The sequence below is a fragment of the Polypterus senegalus genome, chromosome 6 (genome assembly GCF_016835505.1).
Source record: "Polypterus senegalus isolate Bchr_013 chromosome 6, ASM1683550v1, whole genome shotgun sequence".
NCBI classification, from domain to species: Eukaryota; Metazoa; Chordata; class Cladistia; order Polypteriformes; family Polypteridae; genus Polypterus; species Polypterus senegalus.
In genome coordinates this window covers 53,289,843-53,307,595 of record NC_053159.1, presented here as the reverse complement: position 1 = coordinate 53,307,595, position 17,753 = coordinate 53,289,843, and the positions used below count along the sequence as shown (strand labels likewise).

Genomic DNA, 17,753 nt, shown 5'->3' with positions numbered 1-17,753 from the left:
CAGATTTTTACAACTGAACTTTTACTATAACTTAACTTAGCCCAGAATTATATATTTTGCATATCTATCTGTTTTACAATGTCTTTCATGTCTAACTTACATAAGTTAATGTTTCTAGCATTTGTGAGACCTTGGCACAATTCTGATTTTGGTAAATGTTGTTATTTCATTGTATATTTTAATAAATTCTTGTTTATTAATGGGACTTGAGAATGTCAATGTTGTTTGTGTGTTCATTAGACATGCAAGTAAGAATCTCACTCTACTATTATACACATGACAGTACTGTTGCTGCTGCTGCTACTACTACTACTACAAAAACAATATTTAATAAAACAGTAAAATAAAAGTTTGGTGAACACAAATATACAGTATATGTACAGACATTTTAAAAAGAAGGTTTTAAAGCTTATAAAGTTAGTAATATGCAGTAGCAAATAACTAGTGTTCCTGATTTTTGTGCATTTATTTAGTGTTGGGTGATACTGGGTCTAAAAATATTGAATGTCACTGGATGAATCATTTCATTTCAGTTTAATTTTCTGCTGTATTGCAAGATTCAGAATTGGATGACTGATCATGAAAAAATATCAAATGCAAAACATCACAAATTTTTTTACTTACTGTTTTTTATGTATTAATTTAGTAGATGCCTTAATCCAAACATTACTAAGTAAAGTAACTTACAAGATAAAGGATATTGACATAGAAACCAAGTATATTCATTTCTTAATATGCTTTAAATGGGGAGGACATGAAGAAAAATACTTTGATGGAAAATTAAAGGTAATTAATATTTGAGAAGCCCATGATCAAAATTCCAACCATTTTACCAGCAATGACTGAAATCAAAATCTGCTAAGGCAATTGCCATCCTGTAGTTAGTCCAAAGCTTATTTTCAAACTGTGATAAAAATACTTGTACAACCTACTGTGAGTTCCTTTTTCATCACATGAATTTTTTCCTTTAAATGTAGAAGTGTCCCTAAGAACACTAAAAAGAGATTATATGCTGATGGCCTAGACACATTAGTACATACGTACTGTGGTTTTATCTTGTGCAAATCATGAAATCTGGTTTCTGCAGTAAAAAAAGATCAAGTGTCAAAGGATAAATGGCAATGTATACTTTAACAAACAGGTATCGGTAATATTAACACTAGAATTATCAGAGCCTAAGAAAAAACTCGTTGATCCGTCCCACCTTAAAACGCTTCGCACTTCGCTCTGTCAGCGTCTTTTGTCCATTAAATTTGTTGATAAGCAGCAAACAGCAAGCAGCCTGCAATCACATCCCCCACCGGCACACAGTTTTCTCAGCTCATGTCTGTTAACCTGCGTGTCAGTTGCTTAGAGTTGTATAGAGTGAGAAGTTAAGCAAAATGACACCTTTTAAAAATACTATATCGTTATTTGGAACACTTGCATTTCATGTGTGTTCCGTGTAAACACATCGTTAAAACAGAAACGTTTTTCATGTTTTAGTAATAATTGACAAAAAGCCTGAATTCCAAATATCAAAGAAACACTTTCACAAAAGGTACAAATATAACAGAACAAATACGCTTCCATTCAAAAATGTAACTGCAGAAGAACAACCCACGTTAGGGTGCGACACTGACACACAGTTGTTATGACAGCTTCTGTGGCGCAATGGTATCAACTTTTGACTGGTAATCAAAGCTTCAAAGGTTCGATCCCGGACAAGTCCATTTTGAGAAGTAAGCTGTTCGTATTGTTACTATTTTAGAATAAAAACATACATTTGATTCCAGTCTGTAACAGCCGGTGTAATCTATGATACTTGTAAAGGTTAGCTTTGTTTTTTTTTATTCAGTTTTATTCTCTCAGCCGCGTTCACAATCCCACCACTCCCCCCACCCCCGCATTGGACACTGCTGTTTTCACATAGACACGTTATAACAGAGGTAAACTCAAATCATGACAACAGTTCTACATCGGATCAAAAATGCACTTTTACCATCGCTGTACTTTGTATATGTTCAAGGGAAGCTCTGCACTCTACTTCGACCTGGCTTTTATGTAACATATAAATGTTAACATTTTGGGCACATGCACCATCCTTTTTATGTAAGAGCCAGATCGAACTGGACATTCTCTGATCTGGAGGGATAAAAGCTGACACACAAACGCTGGTGAATCTGCCTTCTTCATATCTCACTGTCACTTTATTTTTTTTTATTCAGTTTTATTGAGTGTTCCTGCTGCACTGAATAAGCTCACGCCTTCTGGTGCATGATGTCGAAGCAGCACAGAGAAAAAAAAGAAAAAGAGAAATATATGGGACATTGGGTATAAAGTTAATCAGAAAACATCATCACACTAATGCAATTTTATTTGAAAACGAACAGCGTCAGATCGAGTGTGAATATATAATGGCGCTGTTACTTAGAGTCAGATCAGGAAAGGCGGGGGTGTTAGAGCGTGATCATCACTGAGAGAATAAAACTGGAGCTTATTCAGTGCAGCCCCGCAGTTTTATTGTCTGATACACATTCAAGCTTCCAGACACACACACCCCCCACCCCTTTTCAAATAAAGACGTGGTACAAACTTGTTTTGTTATACACCCTCTTTATTTGAAAACCGTGTCAGATCTTGTGCGCAAACAAGACTGGGAAAACTGTGGACGTAGATGTGAGTGGTGTGCGTGACTGAGAATGACTGTGGATGTGAATTTTTTTATTCAGTTTTATTCTTGAGTGTTCCTGCTCACGCTGAATTAGTATGCGCCTTGTTCTAGTGTTAAGCATCAGCTTAATATTGGTGATACTCCAAACTGAGTTTTTTCTCTGTGTTTTAGAATTTAGGAGATTTGGACAGTTTGCTGGTTTTGATTTAGAATTCAGGGTTAGCTTAAAAAAGTAAAAAGAGAATCCTGCATAGCAATATGTTACAGTTTTGCTGTAAAAGACTCTGATACCATCATCATGTAACACTATATTATCTCTTGTCACAAATTCGACTCAGAGTCATAGAAAGGTTTGGGGCAGCCACCCGTGTAATTGATTTCCTGGCTGCAAAGCCGCAAAATTGTATACACCACTGATTTGCACAAAACCAAGTCAAAAACAGAACTGAGGGAACAGGGAAAAGGTGGAGGCGTTTAAAGGGGAAGACAGGAAGTGAGATCAAAGGGGTCGGGCTCATGAATGTCTTCAGCCATAGGTTCGCGCTCAGACGTGACATCACAGGGGCCCGAGCCGGCAAGGACTCCTTCCATAGGCTAAGTCCCAGAAGTGACGTCTAGAGGTCCAGGTGGAATCTCCCATGAATGGTCTGCAGGAAAGGGAGAAAAAGAGTCAGTGTACTCTGCCACATCCCAGTATGTCTCAGAATTGCCCTTACTCAAGCCCTTTAGCTGCCTCCCATGCAACACCACAGGAATGCTGTGGCCAAAGTTATCTTTTGTCACAAACCATCCAACCTGAGCTGACCGTGTAACATACTCGTTTCTAATCCCATCCATCCTCATCACACCCAATACAAATCTTAGCATCTTTAACTCTGCCACTTCCAGCTCTGTCATCTGAATTTTGGTCAGTGCCAACCCATATAACATAGCTGGTCTCACTACCATCCTGTAGACCATCAGTTTCACTCTTGCTGATACCCATTTGTCACAAATTACTAGACACTCTTCTCCATCCTGTCTGCACTCACTTTATCACCTCTCTTCCACAATCCATGTTACTCTGTATTGTTGATCACAAGTATTTAAACTCATTCACCTTCGACAACTCTACTCCCTGCATCCTCACTATTGCTCTGACCTCCCTCTCATTCACACAAATGTATTTTTTCTTGTTCCTACTGAACTTCATTCCTCTCCTCTCTAGAGCATCTCTCCACCTATCCAGGGTCTCCTCAAACTGCTCCCTACTCTCGCTAAAGATCACAATGTCATCAGCAAACATTTAGGACTCCTGTCTAATCTCATCTGTCAACCTGTCCATCACCATTGAAAATAAGAAAGGGCTCAGAGCTGACTCCTGATGTTATCCCACCTCCACATTGACTGCATCTGTCACTCTTACAACAGACTGTCATACTTCCCTCGTACGTATCCTGTACAACTTTAATATACTTCTCTGCCACTCCCGACTTCCTCATACAGTGCCACAACTCCTCTCGAGGCACCCTGTCATATGCTTTCTCCAGGTCCACAAAGATGCAATGCAACTCCTTCTCCCTACTTCTCCATCAACATCCTCAGAGCAAACATTGCATCTGTGGTTCTCTTTCCTGGCATGAAACCATACTGTTGCTCACTGATCATCACCTGCCTTCTTAACCTAGCTTCCACTACTCTTTCCCATATTTTCATGCTGTGGCTCATTAATTTTACCCCCCTGTCGTTACTACAGCTCTGCACATCCCCCTTGTTCTTAAAATGAATAAATGCTATTTCTTGTTGATTAGCTTAATATAGTAAGACTAGCAGACCACGTGCGCTTCGCTGCAGTCGCTGTAGTTAGAATAATTATGTATCTACATGCGACTTATAGAGCTTCTTTATATACAACATTTTTGGTTTGTCCTCCTGGAGTCAAAATATATAAATTTTCTCTATGACTAATTCGTGAACATGCTACATAAAAAGTAGAAACGGGAGAAGTGGCAACACCGCTGGGAACAACAGTAAATGAGATAAAGTAAAAGTCTACCAAACACTAAATGAGATAAAGTAAAAAAAGGGCAACAGCACTGGGAACAACAGTAAAAAACAACAGTAAATGAGATAAAGTAAAAGTCTACTAACCACTAAAATATAAAAACGAAGTAGAAAGTAACAGTAAAACAGAAAAAATAGACAAATTAACTTGTGTAAGGTCATATGGTGAGCCAGAGCTGGGGATTAACAGCATAATCTTTTGGTCTCCAAACCTAAATTTTAGCCACATTACCACCCTGACTTTAGCAGGACTAATTCTGCTAAGATGTAACATTATGCTGCCTCATACGTACTTACTCAAGGGAAAAAGTTAGGTTAGCTCAAAAGTAATTAAATAACATAAATAGTTGGATTAACAGGAGTTAACTCTTAAATGTTGATATAATGTGATAACTTGCCTGTGATTACTATGTTTTAGAAATTTCACAATTTGGAATAACTCAATCAAACTAGGTCCAAGTAACAGTGGTTGAGAGATTAAAAACATCTATTAAAACATTTTTGAAAGAATTAGTAATGAACCTGAAGGAAAAGATTGATATTTTAATCATAAATCATTTACTTATTATTTCAAAAAATTGTGCCTCAAAAAAAAAGTACCATAGCATTTTAGGATAGGCATTAATAAAATAGCTGCAATACCATCTCCATTACAAGGTTTGCATGGGAAAGTAACAACAGGTGAAACCACAGCTAGTGGAATGTTGTCTTTAAGGACTAGTTTTGGTTTTTGTATCAATATGATCATACCTTCCTTCTTTTTCTCCCATGTTCTCTATATTGTTTACTATCGTTATGGCAATAACAGTTTTTCTTAAAATGTCTGAGTCAAATTTAACTTCTTTGCTCTAGTGTTGTGTTATCTTTCCTACAACTATGTTTTTTGATTTCAACTGTTCTTTGATTTCTGTATCTTGTTTCTTAGACGTTGTATCGTAAAAATCTTTTTTTGCATTAGCTCTAAAAATTATTCAATGTGTAATATAGTGAGATTTGGTGCCTTGCAATTTACTTGGATAGTCATAACATGCATTTTAATTATTTGAAGTTGGAATACTGTACATGATCAACACCTTTCATTCTACTCTTATTGACTTCTAAAAAACCGTAACCTCTTTAGGTGTTTTTTAATTTTTCTTTCTCTGATTTGCTGATCTTTTTGGTTATTTTCAGGTTTGGCAGTACACCAGATAATAACTATCACAGTTTCTCTTATCATGGTCATCGCTGCCTTGATAACTACACTTGTACTCAAGAACTGGTAGGCAGATATCTCTTATTTGTTTTATGTAGCATTAATTTTTCCTATGTTGTAGAATTAACAAATAAATATAAAATTTCTGATATAATCTAAAAGTTACTACATTAATAGTTTGTGCATTTGTATGTAGTTTGTGTGTTGGAAAATGTTTGACTTGTATACAGTACACTGTTTCTAGATTGGCTAAATGTATTAATTAAAGTAGTATTCTTGATTGATAATAGCATTAGGGACAGTTCTTTGCAAGACAATGTATTTAAAAAAACAACAGAATTTTCCTTCTAATATAATTAATCTCACTGAGAGGAGAAAAGCAGAAATGATCTTGTATTTTCTTCTTGCGCATGCACAGTGTTATGATTGTATTACCAGTCTAAAAGTGGACTGCATTGAGGGCATTTTCCCACTGATCATTAAAGAGCATCCATACTAAAAGGTAAAGTACCTTTAGAAAACATGGTTTATAGCAATTTATTTCGACAGTTTTTCTAATTTTTCAAAATTAATATTAAAAATTTAATATGACCATAAAACCAGAATGGAGAGTTAACCAATTGCAATTGCCAGACTGCAATAAGAAAAACATAGTTAAATTTTTTGACAATTTAATTTCATAAACTAAAGTGAAACATTTGAAACTTTGTAAATAAAAAAAGCAAACCACAATAAAATGTCTTTTTGTGACTGTTTCAGCTGTGCACAAACAGCAAATGGGAGGCACAATGGTCACCAACGCAAGATTAACCAACAAGAAGAGAGCTGCCAAAACCTGACTGACTTTACACCGGCACGGGTTCCCAGCAACATGGACATATTCACAGCCTACAATGAGAGTTTGCAGTGCTCACACGAGTGTGTTCGGACACCAGTGCCTGTATACACAGATGAAATGCTACAACAGACACCCATGTACAAAACTGCATTTAATGGAAATAGGTGAGTAGGTTTTAACTTTTCAGTAAAGCTAAATAAATACCAATAGTTTTGCCACGAGGTCTGAAAAAATGTTTGATGTCATAAATGTAATGCTTACATACGCTTATTTTTGTGAAATTTTCACTGTGAACATTAATCCTTTCAGCTCCTATATTCCTTTTGCTGTGTTAAACACAGGTAGAAGGAATATATATATCCATCTATATAAAATATTTCCTACCATATCTCATTGCATAAAAATACAGTAATCTTCATTACTCTGTTACGTCATTGCCATTTGGTATTTTGATTGCAATTTACTGTCAGTATTCATAAATTCCATAAGTATGTGTTTTGGTGTACCTTTTGAAATGTTTGATTTTAGGGCCATCCCAGCTGGTGTGATTAAGTCCCAGACTTTGAATTGTCATACATACTATTGCACAATTCAGGTCAGTGGAAAATCAGACCCTGTAATGAGCAACTAATTTGACATCTAATGTCTAATTTTGTATTAGCCATTTCCCTAAAAGGATACATTTGAGGTACTATTTTATTAGAATTCTAAGTTTAATATTTTGAATTATATATATTCATTCTGAATCATACACTACTACTGAAATCTGCTCATTAATTGCAGCAAGAACACTCTTTTATGTGTGTTATTGTTGGTTTTTTTTTTAAGATTTTGTTGTCGTTTTTAATGATCCCATCAACAGGTTTTCATGATCTTCTATAATACTTAGTTAAATAACAGATTAAATCAGGATTATAGAACAAACCATAATTACATTTATAGTATCTTATTAACTCAGGGTCATTTCATTGAATGTCTGCATTCATATGTCATGTCTAACATGATTGTTGGCTTTTTTCTGTGTTTGGTGATAGATTTGAATTTTGCTTTATCTCAGGCCTTTTTACTTGGTTGATGCTATTTGTCTTTTAATTAAATATATAAATAAATACTTACGTACATTTACAAAAATACGTACATTTAAAAAAACCTACAGAAAAAGTTATTTTGTCTTAATTTAAACACTGTAAGAAATTTTCAGCCATATTTTAGTCATCCATAGCTGTCAGCTTTAGGTGATTTAAGTTTCTAATGCAGGATACTTATGTAATTTTTATTACTACTTATATAGACAAGTCAATATAAAGCAGCACTTAAGCAGTGGTAACTTGTAAAAAGATTTCCTGTGCTTGCCCCTTCTCTTGTTGTCATTACTTTCTATGCAAATCAATAAAAACTGCAATTCCCAGTCCCCATCACACCAGAAAAAAAAATAAGTAACCAAAGGACACATAAAGTATAATAGGCCTAGTAAACTGTGTGAATTATTTTATAATGTAGGTGTGTGAGAATAGTGCTTTTCACATACGAGTTATGGTACCTGGGAAATATCCAAATTAACTATGCCTGGAATTAATTTGGATTCACTCTTGCAGACAGATTTGTCTAACAATAGCATTCAATTTAACCCCAAATAAGAGGACAGAGATTCTGAAATAAACACAAAAGGGATGTGAATACCACAGAGCTTTACTTTTTTATTTTATTGATTTTATTTGAAGAAAACAACATTCCACATACTCAAGTCAACTTAACAAACTAGAATTCAGCCTCTGCCAGAAAGAACGACAGAAGTGCCAACAGCATGAGCAAATCTTTTTAAAAAAAAACGAAAGACTTTTTTCCCTCGATATAAATGCCTATTCTAAGATTTGATTAATTTGATCTAGCCATATTTAAAAAAAAAGTTTTGAATAGATCCTCTAAGCGAGAATTACATTTTTTCCTATTTCAAATAGTATTAGAACAGGGGTGCTCACACTTTTTTGGCTTGCGTGCTACTTTTAAAATGACCAGGTCGAAATGATCTACCTACATTAAAAATGCCATATACTGTATATATATATATATATATATATATATATATATATATATATATATATATATTGAGTATACTTTATACATAAAATATATGTTGTTGTACATTGCATAACTGAATAACCTTTATGACACAATAACAATTCAATATATTTATGGTCACTGCAGTATTTGGATTTAATAATCGTCATGTGGGAAAAGGCTGACTCGCATAAATAAGTAGAGCCGAATAATGCAGTCAAGGAGAAAGCACATTTCCTCATGTTTGGGTATTTGTCCTATGTGAGTAAGTTCTAAAACTGTCCAAGAGTCCCAGACTTCTGCTGAATATCAAACGGTAGTGTCAAAATCTCATCCTCCACTGTAGAGGAGTCTTAGGTGAAGCAGTGTTGCAATTTTTGATGCGGGTGAATCACCTTCAACATCTTCCCTAAATGCATAGCACTTAAATGTAGCGATTGGCTCAAGTAAAGCTGAGTTTTGAAATCGTCTGTCAAAGTCTGACAGGTAATTTTCAATCTGCTCTGTGTAGCGTATGCTGTCAAGTTGTGCACACGCCTTCCATTGCGTCTCCAGCTCTGACGTGAAGGTTCTGGTTGTTCCCCAAATCAAAGCGCTGCAGCTTTGAGGACAGATGTTGCATTTTTCATTTAAAAGCATTAACTGAGCTAATCATGTTGACCATGGTTTTCTCTTTTCCTTGCAGCTGTAAATTAAGCTATTTCAACATGTTGGTCAGATGGGAAAAAAAAGGCCAAGTCTAGCAGCCATTGATCGTTATTAAGTTGCTTGTATTCTTCATGTTTGATGAAAAGGAGAAACTCCTTTTTCTCCGGCCAGGGGTCTTGAAATCTCAGCAGGAATTTCTCCCTAGCTATGTGTCTCAATGAAGGCCTCTTTTATCATCTCTCCATTTTGGAAGGACTTCTTATGCTTAATGATTGAGTGACTCACCTGGAACGATGCTTCGGTGTGTCTGACTTTGCTTTTGAATTCAAAAATATGAAAAATGACGGCTGTCCAATTGACTGCGATTTTAGTTCCCTCTCCTTTCTCTTTCTCAGATCGCTTTTCGGAAGGAAGCCAGTTTCGTAGTTTTTATGAACAGTTTGAAAGTGCCTTTCCACATTTTCCTTCTTTGGAATAGCAATGATAGATCGACAGATCAGACCAACGCACTTCAGTTGTGACATTGTGAGAAAAAACATCCTCTTCCAATTTCATATCCAGCCCATACCCTCCCCAAACAATTTTTTTTTTTTAAATCTCTTCTTTAGTCAATATAAACTGGAAAGCTAACTAGATCACAGCCGGAGTTTTGCAGTAGCTCACGCGTTTGATCGCGTGTACGGGATGACCAGTGTGTTAGAAGAAAAAAGATCTCAGACTGGCCTCCCTGTATGTCAATCAAGTGGCAAATGCCATAGGGAGGATATATGATAGATTAACATTTAAAAATTTTTTTTTTAAATGTAACACGATCAACCTGCACTACCTTTCCGATCTACCGGTCGATCACGATCGACGTCTTGGACACCCCTGCATTAGAACATCAGTTACTCACTGACTTATAACTAGTGGGCTGAGATTCGTGCATTTGAGCAAGATACTGACAATGGGTTAGGAGTGATTGTGACACTAAAGTTGTCTGATAGGCATTCTAACATTTTTGTCCAGAATGATGTTCATTTGGTGTACACCCAAAACATGTTGCCCAGTGGGACTGGAGTGTGATTGCAACATTCACACGTTGAATCTTGCCCTGGATACATTTTGAACACCTTTAAACAAGATGAATGTGCTTGATAAAAGAGATTTATGTTGAATCATTGAATGCTTTGCACATATGAAGCTGGAGTGTATTCTATGCATGACTGCCTTCTACTCCTTGTAAATGTTAAGTGAAAGATCCTTTCCCCATTGTACCCTGAGATCTTTGAAAGGAAGAGATTTTAATATATTAAATAATATATATGTCCCCTGTGGCTCTGCCCACGTAGTAGTGAAACAGGGCAAACTTTAAAAACCAATTAAAAAAATGTAATTCTGGCCAAGCGGAAGGTAGGTATGCTCCAGTGTCAAACGTTGGCACTGTATCTGATTGTGTTCAGCTCTGACAGGTGAGCGTCCCCCGCATCGTGAGAAAATCACGTGGCCGTGATTTTTCTAGCAGTTAGCAGCTACCCTCTAAAACACACGTACAGTAGCTCTGATCTCTGTCTCAGAAACATCAAATGATACTCCTTAACAATCTGTAGATGATAATGTCTGTTGAACAAATTGGTATTGCTAGCTAAGTGGAGGCAAGGTACGCTCCAACAAGGAGGTAGGCAGACCGACTCGAAAGGAGGATTCACAGAAGTAAATCACTACCACAAGCAAATATGATACTTAGCACGATGAGAGAAGTCGCAAAATCAACCGGAATGTTCATGCAAATTAAAAAAAAAACCCAATCTAAATCCATTAAGTAGTTCTCTTCTGAAAAGCGGACAGACATACAAACAGACAGCTGTTGGATTTTATTTATATATATATGTATAAATATATATATATATAGATATATTATTGATATGTTCTCTGAGTGTTCAAGAGTCTCGAATAGAAATGGGTGGGAGATGAAGAAAATTGTGCAAGTTAATTTTAGCAAAGTTTCCGATTTGAAAGTAGTGGAAAAAAGTTAAATATTAAGCATAATTGTCTAAGATGCAAAGAAATTATCTGTAAACTGTTCTCTAAGTGTTTTAATCCCAGATGTTTTCCAAACATTAAATACTGTGTAGGTTTGAGAGGGTTATCATGTAGTAGCGCAACAGATAAAAGCTTCTCTGTCTTGAAATGCTTCCTGCACTAGTGATGGATGAACAATTGGATTATTGTTATATTGACGATAATTTTCTGTTATTTTGGCAAAAAGCAGGGCAAATAAAGAAGTACAGCAAAATTTTATTTCTATTGCTGACCAGGCTTGTGTATATTCATGAATTTTTGTCAATGTCCATGTCTTTATAGTTTGTATATTTGCCACCCAGTAACAAAATTGAAAGTTAGGTACTGTCATGCCCCTGTCTGCTTCAGGTCATTGTAGAGTCACCCTTTGGATACGTGGATATTTTGAATTCCAACTAAATTAGGTCATAATTGAATCTAATTTCTTAAATAACAATTTGTTAATGTATATAGGGATGCTCTGAAATAGAAAAAGAAGCTTTGGAAGCATATTCACCTTAAGAATGTTGATTCATCCTGCTTATGTGAGATGGAGGATAGACTACCTTTTCACATCTGGTTTAATTTTGTCCATGCAGAGAGTAACATTTTATTAAAAAAAGATCTTAATATTTACTTGTGAAGTTTACCCGTAGGTATTTAAACTGATCTGCTAAAATAAATGTGAATGTGTCCAGTCTAATATTGTGTGCTAGAGAGTTCACTGGAAAAACAGCACTTTTATTAAAATTAATTTTTAGTCCAGTTATCTTTTGAAATTCTGCTAGAGCATTAAGGGTGTCACACACGTGCGAGTAGGAGGCAGCTAAAGGGCTTGAGTAATTGTAATAAAACATCCGACCAGGGGGCAGCGGAGTGCGCTGACTGTCTTTCCCTACAGACCTTTCCCGGGAAATCCTGTAAGGTTCCGGCCCCTTTGAGGACGTCACTTCCGAAGCTGGCCCCTTTGATGATGTCACTTCCGAAGCCGGCCCCTTTGATGACGTCAATTCTGGTTCCAGTCCCTTTGATGACATCAGTTCCTCTCAAGACCTTTAAAGTCTCCATCTTAGGCTATTATGGCCAGTTCTGTTTTGGACTCTGTGATATGCACATCGTGTATTTGATTCAAGAAAACCCTTTTGCAGCTGGGAAAAGCAATATACGGGTGGCTGCCCCAAACCTTTATAATGTCTTGGACTCATTTTTATTAGGGGTGTAACGGTACACTAAAATGTAATTTCGGTTCGGTTCACTTTCTTGAGGTACTCGGTTTGGTTAATTTTCGGTACAAAAAAGGCAGGAAAAAAATGACTTTAAATGCTTTTATTTTAAAAAAAAATACAAACAATAGAATTTGTATAAATAAATTAAAGCGACACATTTGGGTGATATTTCAAATAAATTAGACTCTGAGTTTTTAAAACTATTGTAACAATTTAAATAAACAAGTAACAAATGTAAACTAGCCGCAACAGCCTGAATATGACAAATTAAACTATTCAAGCTTAAAGTTTTTGGCTAGAAAGATTAATTTATCCACATTTTCTGCAGAAAGCACAGATCTGGTTGCAGTGACAATATCTCCAGCAGTGGAGAAGACCCGTTCACTAGCAACAGAGGTAGCTGGAATACAGAGGTAACGCTTTGCGAGTTTTGCTATGTGTGGGTATGTAGCCTCATTGCCTTTCCACCAAAGAAGAGGATCAGCTTCAAGGGAAAGGCACCCTGAAGCTCTGTACTTACTGACCTCTTCTTGGACCTGCTCCAAAAGGGTTGGTTTACTACTTCCCCCCTGTCTCTGGAAAAGTTCACCAAAAAGTTCAGTCATTACAGACTTCTTATCTGGAGGTGATCTGGTGGATGATGCCTCTGGAGATGATGAGGATCCAGCTCCTATCTCTGTGGCATCCTCAGTCTGCAAAAGAAAAGTAATGTTTTGGGGCTAATTAATAATGTAATTAAAAATAAAAATGGTATTAGATCATAATTTAATACCTCTTCTTCTGTGGTTGTCATCATTTCTGTTATGATGTCGCTGAATATCTTCTGTCTCTCATCATCTTCTATGTGAGGCAAGGCTTTGAATCGGGGGTCCAGGGCTGTGCATTTGTGCAAAATGTCATAGCACACAGAGTATCTTTCTTGCAGGCTTCTTGTGACTGCTAGCTTGACCTCTCTCACAGCAGAACTGTCTTCTTGTTTTGGTGCCATAGAGTGGAGAACAGTAGTTTTCAAGGGGATTATCATGGACACAGACGCTCTGGATTCAGTGCTCATCAGGGTTGTGATTGTTTTTAGAGGTTTAAGTGCTTCAATCACTTCCTCTGCCATTGCCACTTCTTCGTCATTGAGTGTGTATATATCTTTGTTCTTGAGAGGTTTCTCAGTTAGTGCTGAATATATAGCTGCCTGCTGTTCAAGGTATCTCTGAAGCATGTCATAACTTGATTTCCATTGTGTGGGGACATCTTGAATGAGAGAATGCTTTGGAATATTCAGCATTTCTTGTTTGCTTTCCAGGATGTGCGCTGCTGTGGTGCTTTTGTGAAAAAATGTCACAATCTTTCTTACTTTTCCCAATAATCTAGATATCTGGTTGATGCTTGTTACTTTTTGAGAGGCTAGATTAATGGTGTGTGCAAAACAACCAATCTGAGGGCCCAGTCCTGCTTCTTTTACAGCACTGACAATGTTTTTAGCATTGTCTGTGGTTACAGGAATTGTGGTCCCAGGTCTCTCCAGCTTCCATTCATTCACAGCCTCCTTCAGGTGCTCTGCAAGATTTGTGCTAGTGTGCTGTTCATAAACAGGTCTCGTTTGCAGAACGTGATACCTCATCTCCCATTGTGGCGAAATGTAGTGGACAGTTACTGTTAAATAGCTCTCTGTTGCGCGTGAAGTCCAACTATCTGTCGTAAGTGAAAGAGAGGGCACCGCGATAGCTCGCTGACGACATCACTTCTAGTTTTTCATAAAGTGCTGGTACAACTTTCTGACTAAAGTGAGGACGTGATGGTATTTCGTAGCGAGGCTCAAGAACTTTAATCATATACTTAAAGCCAGCATTCTCAACAACTGAATATGGACGTAATCCCGTAGCTATGAAGACTCCAATACCATGTGTTATTGCTTTGGCCCGGTCAGAGTTGCTCGCTAGATGTTGTTTAAAAGCTGAAGTTATCGGTGTTACTGTTTGCACCAAGCTGGTTTTCTTTCTTGTAGAGGAAACATTCACAGATGGATGGTGCCGTTTTAAGTGTGTTAACATATTAGACGTGTTTCCTGCAGCGTACCCGATCTCCGTGGTGGAACAATGTCGACAAACAACTTTGGATTTATCCACTTGCCATTGTCCATCGGTAACTTTAACGGGGAAGCCAAAGTGTTCCCAGACAGGAGAACGTAATGAGCTGGGAGGGTCTTCCAGCTCAGGCTTCTCGCTTGTATTTGCCATAACCTCATTTGTCACGTCTGCGAGCTACTGGCGCGCCTCTCCCTTATCCAGTGTCCGACACTCAGAGGTGTCCGTGTGGAAACTCACCCAAGACTTTAGTTCCGCTTGGGGTGCTTAGATCGCACTAGTAATAGATTTAATGAGAAAAAATGCATAAAATATAACCGAAACGGTACGCAAGTGGACTGAACCGAACATGCAAAACCGAAACGGTTCAATACATCCATGTGAACTGTTACACCCCTAATTTTTATGTCAGTGGCGTAGTCGGCAGGATTAAGAAACCGGGGCCCGGACATGTAAATAACCTTGTAGGAAAGTACCGGGGCCGAGTTTCTGGGGTGGGGAGTGCGTTTGGGGGTCAGGAAAGACCCCTCAAATATAACCCCTCAAATATAACCCGGGCTTATAACTTACCAAATGGAGAATGTGAAGGGGACATACAGGCGTAGGCTGGTTTCTGGGGGATGAAAAAAAAAGGGCTTATTATGTTCTCTCGGAGGAGAGAGCTGTGCCACCCATTGGGACTGAGGTCCCAGATAAATATGGGCTATCCCCAGTCTAGCAGGTAAAAATAATAAAAAACTGGACACTTGATCCAGAAAGATCAGTCCAGGAGCAGGCTGTCTCCTCTTTTTAAAAGGCCTCCCTAAAAACTTTGCCCAGCTGGACTGGGGTGAATTCCATTCTATGGAAGAGCTTGTAAAGCTCTTAAAAACACCCGAGCCAGTCTCAAAAACTGGGAGAGCTGAACGGCCCTCTAGTGGATTTCCTAGAGATCACGTCCTACTGAATAAGTCTCTTACACATACATCGGAGCCTGTTTCTGAGTTCCCATGCCACCGGGCGTGCAAACTACCCGGGAGCGAGGCGGGATGTAGGTGGAAGGGGGGAGATAGTTTGTGTGCTCTTTGCCAACCCCCTGACATGTTCAAATACAGGATCTGTAGTCATTAATGGTTATAAACTCCTTGCCCTGTTTGATTCCGGCACCAACGTTTCCATTGTTGATTGCCGATATGTTTTACTGAGACAGAGAATTAAAAAAAAGAACAGTATTAAATGTATTCACAGATACATCCAGATGTACAACACCGCCCTGTGTTTCGTGAGTCAGGGAAGATCGCTAAAAAAACATCCCATGGCGATCCACCGTAATCCTCCCTTCTCAGCGATTCTAGGGCGGGACTAGTCAGAAAATAAATGCGGTAAACTATTGACTACTCCTGATAAAAACTTGGGCCTCGTTATAGATGGGGATAACTCATCTCAAGCTGTCTCCACGCTGTGTACACAGCCAGCGGAGAGAGATACGGAAGCCCACGAAGAAGACAGGGAGATTCCTGGTCCGTCGCAGGCGAATATGTCATCCACCCGCGCCTCGATGATTCGGGAGGAATCCTCTCCCCTTGAGGTCAGACCGGACACTCTCTCCGACATTTACTTTCAGTTCAAACAAACACCGGTTTATTTTAAAAGGGAGCAGTGGAATGATGATTCCCTAAAATTTGCAAAAAATGCAGTAGTCCTTGTCAACGGCCAACGCACAAACCAGCCCATGCCACAAGGACCTCACCTTGTAATAGAAAATGATCTATTATATCGGGTCGCAGAACATGGGGCCGGAGGTTCGGAAACAGTTGTTAATTCAACGAATTTACTGGCGGCAGGTTTGTGAATTAGCTCACGCCCACCTCCTTGGAGGCCATTTAGGCTCTGAAAAAACTTTAGAGCGGATTATGCTCAGATTTTATTGGCTGGGAATTAAGGAGGAGATTCGCTGTTTTTGTATTTCTTGTCCAGAATGCCAATTGCGGCAAATTCCTAGAAAGGACCGTGCTCCTCTCATTCCCCTTCCCTTAATTGATGTCCCCTTTGAACGAATCAGGGTCGATATCGTAGGATCCTTGGAGCCCTCAGCGTGGAGTCCTCGTGGATTATGCAACCCGATATTCGGAAGCTGTTCCCTTGCACTCAGCTACATCTAAAGCAATCGTACGGGAATTCGTAGGAGTATTTGCGCGTGTTGGTATTCCTAAAGAAGTCCTAACAGACCAAGGAACACCTTTTACCTCGGAGACGTTCAGGGAAACGGCCAACTTACTAAAAATAAAGCACTTAAAGATCGCGGTGTATCATGCTCAAACCGACGGTCTAGTGGAGAGGTTTAATCAGACTCTCAAGCAGATGCTTCGCAAGGTGGTCAGCGGGGATGGGATCAACTCCTCCCCCTCGTTCTCTTTGCTTATCGGGAAGTCCCACAAGCTTCTACGGGGTTCTCTCCTTTTGAATTGTTATACGGACGACAACCCTGAGGTATATTGGATATTTAGAAAGATGGTTAGGAATGACAAATATTTTGGAATATATCGCACAGTTACGCGATAGATTTGAGAAAATTTGACCTATTTTAAAAAGTCATATGGAAGAGGCACAAGCAGCACAGGCCTGTTATTACGATCGTGGCACGACACTCCGAGAATTCCAGCTGGGGGATCATGTCATGGTATTAATTCCCACCTCTCATTCTAAATTACTTGCCCATTGGCAAGGCCCATATGAAATTAAGGAGAGAAAAGGATTGATCGACTATTTGGTGAAACAAACCAATCGTAGACCAACTGAGCGGGTTTATCATGTGAACTTGCTGAAGCCGTGGAAGGAGAGGGAACCAGATCCCTCCTCCACTCAGCCCTGCTCATTCTTTGCTCACATAGACACCCTTAATTTCGGTGAGGAATTAACTTATAGACAAAGACGAGAGCTGGAATCAGCTATCCTGTCCGTCTCAGAGGTGGTGAGTGAAAAACCCGGAAGAACC

The 17,753-nt window shown here is 38.4% G+C and overlaps 1 protein-coding gene across 3 annotated transcripts in view; it reads left to right on the top strand.

Moving 5' to 3' along the window:
• The window catches only part of ajap1 (adherens junctions associated protein 1), a 439,427-nt gene that overhangs the window by 221,096 nt on the left and 200,578 nt on the right, over positions 1-17,753 (top strand). For all 3 annotated transcript variants that reach the window (XM_039755995.1, XM_039755994.1, XM_039755996.1), the window contains exons 3-4: positions 5,870-5,957; positions 6,651-6,893. In XM_039755995.1, coding sequence (XP_039611929.1) covers positions 5,870-5,957; positions 6,651-6,893 — 331 coding nt within the window. The remainder of the gene's footprint in view (positions 1-5,869; positions 5,958-6,650; positions 6,894-17,753) is intronic.